The sequence below is a fragment of the Oryza brachyantha genome, chromosome 5, assembly GCF_000231095.2.
Source record: "Oryza brachyantha chromosome 5, ObraRS2, whole genome shotgun sequence".
Classification (NCBI taxonomy): domain Eukaryota; kingdom Viridiplantae; phylum Streptophyta; class Magnoliopsida; order Poales; family Poaceae; genus Oryza; species Oryza brachyantha.
The window spans coordinates 14,856,562-14,861,421 of record NC_023167.2 but is presented as its reverse complement, the minus strand read 5'-3'; the positions used below and the strand labels follow the sequence as shown (position 1 = coordinate 14,861,421).

The following is a 4,860-nucleotide window of genomic DNA, read 5'->3' as shown; positions in this document are numbered from 1 at the left end:
GTATTTTTTTTTTTGCACGAATGAGCCAGTGTAAATCTTGCTGATGTTAATTACTGTAATCGAGCGATTCGAAAATACAAAATGGTGCGATTTTAATAAAAAAAAAATATTAACACTGTAATTGAGCTATTAGTAAAGAGTAAATGGTACAATTTTTCAATAAGAATATTACATATATTTCATTTATTCATGTATCACTGCCCAAAACATTTCCACGCGAGTCCTAAAACTCCATCGAAGGAATGACCGAATGAAGCGTGGAAAAATCAAGTTATACAGAGATAATACATGAAATTTTACATCCACTCGAAGGGATGATCATTTTGTTTTTTCAAAGAAAAAACCAACAAAGAATAATAATTTATGAATAAAAAGACTAAAAAGTTTATATCCGAGAACAAAAGCTGAAATATTTTAAAATTATAATAAAATAAAAATAAATTTATAAATAAAATTTTTATACTCGAGTTTCTTTTCTAGATGCATGATTTTTGCTTGATACTAATATTCCTCTAGCGCAGACATGAGCTTCGTCCACCAGCGCAGAGGATACCGACTCTAGACTAGCGAGCAACCTCACTGATTTCGATCGTCGAGGTGAGCCCATCGAAAATAAGGAGTAACCGTGGAAATAAAATTGCGCACTGCAGCTAAATATTAATTCATACGTATGCAAATACTTGCCTCATTCGATATATATATATATATATATAATTATTGATTGTTATGATATAATTTTGCACATTTAGACAAAATTTAAATAAAAGGAATGATTAAATATAAACCTAAAAGTCAACAACATCCAATACAAAAACCAGAGAATAATTAAGTTATGTTTATCCACGGATGAATCTGGGTACGCACAAAACGTCTTAACGCAAGTAGACTTATGTTCGCAGTAAGCTAAATGGTGCTCGTCTCAGTCGTCTGATCGTCTCCATGCTGCCTCAGCACATTAATACAAACGGCAAAACTATCCTGAAAGCAAATTTATGAAGGTGGCAACATTCATTGAAACAGGATCAAAAACACACAAGACAGGTTGTTTCACACATTAACTAACACAATAGTTTTTGATGGCTGATAGAGTGCAAGCCTAGTAGGGTTCTACAAGAAACGGTAAACTCAACAAGACAATATTGCCATCGACTTCATGAACTTCAGATGCTCTATTTCTTCTTGTCGGTGTGAGCGTGACCACCGCCAGACCTACATTAGAACAAGAAAGTTTATTTTACATAGAGGACAAAGAAAAATCTAAACAGAATATAATTGGACCAAGACTATAAAAACTCAACACCAAATGGGAAATCATTTATATAGTAAGAAGTTGCCAACAATATTACCACCACTAGACAATGACAAACACTATGCTGTACACACAAAAAATGATATATTAAAGAGTATATCTACTCTAAGCAATTATCTCCACCATGCATTATAATTCGCTGTTTAGGAGGCATGGTAGACCATATTACGTTACAAACATTTAATATTTCCTGCGCAAGACAGGAAAGTTGAATAGTTGATCACGAAGGAATGCATTGAAGGAACAGAACTAAAACTGCCCATTTGAAAAAAAAAACACAATATTGAAGGTTAGAAATTTACACACCTCATCTTCCTGAGGACACCAGCCATCTCCTCTCTCTTCTTCTTGGCCCTCTTGTGAGTGCCAAGCTTTCTCTTTGCCACCTTCAGTGCACGCTTGTCCTTGCCAACTTTGAGAAGCTCAGTAATACGCTTCTCATAAGGAGCAAATCCAGCAACCTCCCTGATCAAGTTCCTGACAAAAGTCACCCTCTTGGTGGCTTTCTGCAGATTAAAGGCAGTAAGGTAAGCACAAACGGAACACGAGATCACGGCCATCAAAATACATCTAATGTAATAGTAAAATAATAGCGACCCACTACAAACAGAAATACAGATAGTCGCAACACTGACCAGTGCAAATTCTGTTGATAAGCAAGTACATGAAACAGAAAACATGACAAATTATCTATCATCAACTATTAGACCAACGAACTAAAACTACTATTCCCATTGTTTTACTGAATGGCATACAAACATATGTAGACTACTTGCTGAAACAGAAAGGAAATCTTATTCCCCGCACAAAAGCTAAGGCTAAGCAAGAACAATAATTGAGGGAAAAATATAACTACTACCGCCAGGTGAAAAAATCAGGGAAAAATACCCTACCATAAGGTGCAAACTACGATTGAGACGATTGAGGCAACACTATCGGAAGTCACGATCTCTGCAAGTCTGCAGCAATACTTGCAAAAATCTCAATCCACGACACGGTTCTACGGAGAAAAATCGAAGCGACGCACTAAATCCATACAGATGAACCACAAATGGCATCACCACAACAGTTCGCTGGGCCGAAACAGCTCGTGCTACGGGATTAGGGCGCTTACCCCCTTCCGGTCGGACGGGCGAGGCGGCAGCTCGCGCTTGGTGACGACGTGGCCCTTGTTGATGCCCACGAAGAGGCCCGACTTCGGCTGCGACGGCGCCATGGGCGAAAACCTTCCTGCACAAACAAAAGCGGCGGAAACCTCCATGAGCGGCGTCGAGGGTGGAGGAGGAAGAGGAGGAGGGCAAGGGTTTCCAGATCGGCGGCGGCGGCGCGCTTACCTTACCTTGGAGAAGCGACCCGGCTGCGGCTAGGGAGGAAACCCTAGCGGAGTGAGACCTATTATATAGGCGGCGCCGAGAGGAGTCGCGGGTGGTAAATGGGCTGGGCTCATGTGGGCCTTCATTATGGGCTTGCAGATATTGGCTTCAGCTTTTTTCCCGTTTCAGTGTTGGGCCATCAGTTTATTAGCGAAATTTAAACTGAGCTTTTCATCGTACCATTTCGGAGAAAAAGGGCCCTGTCCTCATTATTGGGCCGTAAAATCACCACGGTCCAAATGCGATGCTCAAGGATACAAAATTGGTTATACATATACTCTCTCTGTCCAAAGAAAAATCAATCTTTCACTTTTTACTTATATTTAACTCTTTATTTTATTTAAAAAAATACAATTAACAATTTTGTTTTTATTAGATGATAAATCATGAATAATACTTTAGGTGTAACTAATTTTTTAAAATTTTTTAAAAGATTTTCAAATAAGACGGATGGTCAAACGCTGGACACGAAAACCAAAGAATTAGTTTTTTGTGGGACAGAGGGAGTAGACCATATAGTTGTGTACTGTAGAACTTAAAAATGAACTACAAAGCCCTTCAGCTTCTAAATTATTTCTCATAATGTTTATCTCCTTGATATAAATCAGTTGCGACTTATGGGCATATCAACGCTCATTTAAACATCGACTCTTGGTAAAAAAATTAGTATTTTAGAACTAGTCCTTTGATTCTAACGGTTAGATTTTAGCCATATCTATATTCATCTATTGATCAAATGTGTTGTAATTTGTAATGCTATTATTAACATCAATATAAATTGGGGGTTTATGTCGACAGCATCCCCCTCTCTGTAGAGATAGTAAGGAGAGAGAAAGAACAATCTGTTGCAACTTGCAAGTGTACCACTGCACAATGCTATGCTTATCTGCAACTCGCCAGTAATATCCTTTGGCAGCAACTCACCAGTAATATCCCTTGGCAGTACTCCTCTTGTTTACGGGCATACAGTGCAATAGGCACGGACTGACTAGTCATCGCCATTTACACTAATCACTGTTTTCCATCACAGGTGTAAGCTGGGCTGAGCTGTGAGCCCCAATCATTTTGGGGACACGGTGTACGCTAGCTGCTATAATCCAGTACTGGTGTGTTTGGTTGATGAGATATAACTGGATGGAAGATGATCGTTTAGGTTTTTGATGCGTTTGGTTTATGGGCGAAACTGGATATGGTGGTCCAGAAAGAGAATATTCCATGAAGATGCTGGATGAGTGTATCCAGCCAAATTGGCCGGATTAGCTCATCCACCTTCGCGAATCATGATCATTAGTGATTGTGTAGTAATAATTAGCTTGTTTTGATATTAATTAGTAACTACCAAGTTTAAATTAGTGTTAATTAATAATGATACATATATTTAATTGATAATTTATATTAATTACGATAAAATCTAGGATGATTAATTTATATTATTATTTATTAGTAATTCAATATGTCCATCCTATCCATCTTCATCCATCCAACCAACCAAAAAATTAGATCATCTCATTCATCTAACCAAACATAAAACTGGATCACCATATCACTAAAAATATAGATGGTCATATCCCATCTCATCTTGACCACCAACCAAACCCACCCTACAATTATGGCACCCGGCCGCTAGCTGGCCCTATACATTAGGGCTGTTCCTTTGGTTCATGGAAGATAGCGAGTAATGGATAAATGATTATCTGATTTTTGGATATTTATTTAATATTATAGACTATAAAATTAGCTGATATGAAGTTACAAACTATTTTGTAAGGATGAAATGATAAATTTCTGTACATATTTTTTTATAAAAAAGACAACATTTAATAACTTGATAAGCATGTAAAAACAAGAAATAACATAGGCTAAAATAACGCAACCCACATGATTGACCGCCATACACAATACGGAATATCTGCACGTACCAAAAATGCAGAGAGCACTCGATCGTACGGTGTAACCCGTACTTGCCGGTCGAGTTGCGATAGACATGGCTCCCAAACTGAACCCAAACACGATATATTGCTACGTATATGCAGTAACGAACTTATAACAGAAATTACCGATGATTCAATATGTATTAATTATCTAATTTTTATACCTGTACATTAATTAATATAATATAATTTAGTAAGAATTGAATAATTTACTTGTACATATGTATATACGTGTGTATACATACAA

At 37.4% G+C, this 4,860-nt stretch overlaps 1 protein-coding gene across 2 annotated transcripts; it reads right to left on the bottom strand.

The window, feature by feature from the left end:
• Window positions 1-981: 981 nt before the first annotated feature.
• Window positions 982-2,687, bottom strand: LOC102713082 (60S ribosomal protein L36-3-like). Of its 2 annotated transcripts, none has more exons than XM_006654449.3 (4): window positions 2,644-2,687; window positions 2,424-2,539; window positions 1,616-1,815; window positions 982-1,209 (listed from the first exon to the last, which is right to left on the bottom strand). In XM_006654449.3, the coding sequence occupies exons 2-4, from the start codon at window positions 2,523-2,525 to the stop codon at window positions 1,170-1,172; spliced, it is 342 nt and encodes a 113-aa protein (XP_006654512.1). In that variant the 5' UTR covers window positions 2,526-2,539; window positions 2,644-2,687; the 3' UTR covers window positions 982-1,169. The 2 variants fall into 2 exon arrangements, with proteins under 2 accessions (XP_006654512.1, XP_015693062.1); XM_015837576.2 differs by having other exon boundaries at window positions 2,649-2,667.
• Window positions 2,688-4,860: the final 2,173 nt, after the last annotated feature.

What these genes read in the sequence shown, in the direction of transcription:
- LOC102713082 (XM_006654449.3), bottom strand. Translation starts at nt 2,525, where the DNA reads ATGGCGCCGTCGCAGCCGAAGTCGGGCCTCTTCGTGGGCATCAACAAG. An exon ending in GCCCGTCCGACCGGAAGGGG is followed by an intron (nt 1,816 to 2,423) that starts GTAAGCGCCCTA and finishes TTTAATCTGCAG; the next exon opens with AAAGCCACCAAGAGGGTGAC. An exon ending in GGTGTCCTCAGGAAGATGAG is followed by an intron (nt 1,210 to 1,615) that starts GTGTGTAAATTT and finishes GTTCTAATGTAG; the next exon opens with GTCTGGCGGTGGTCACGCTC.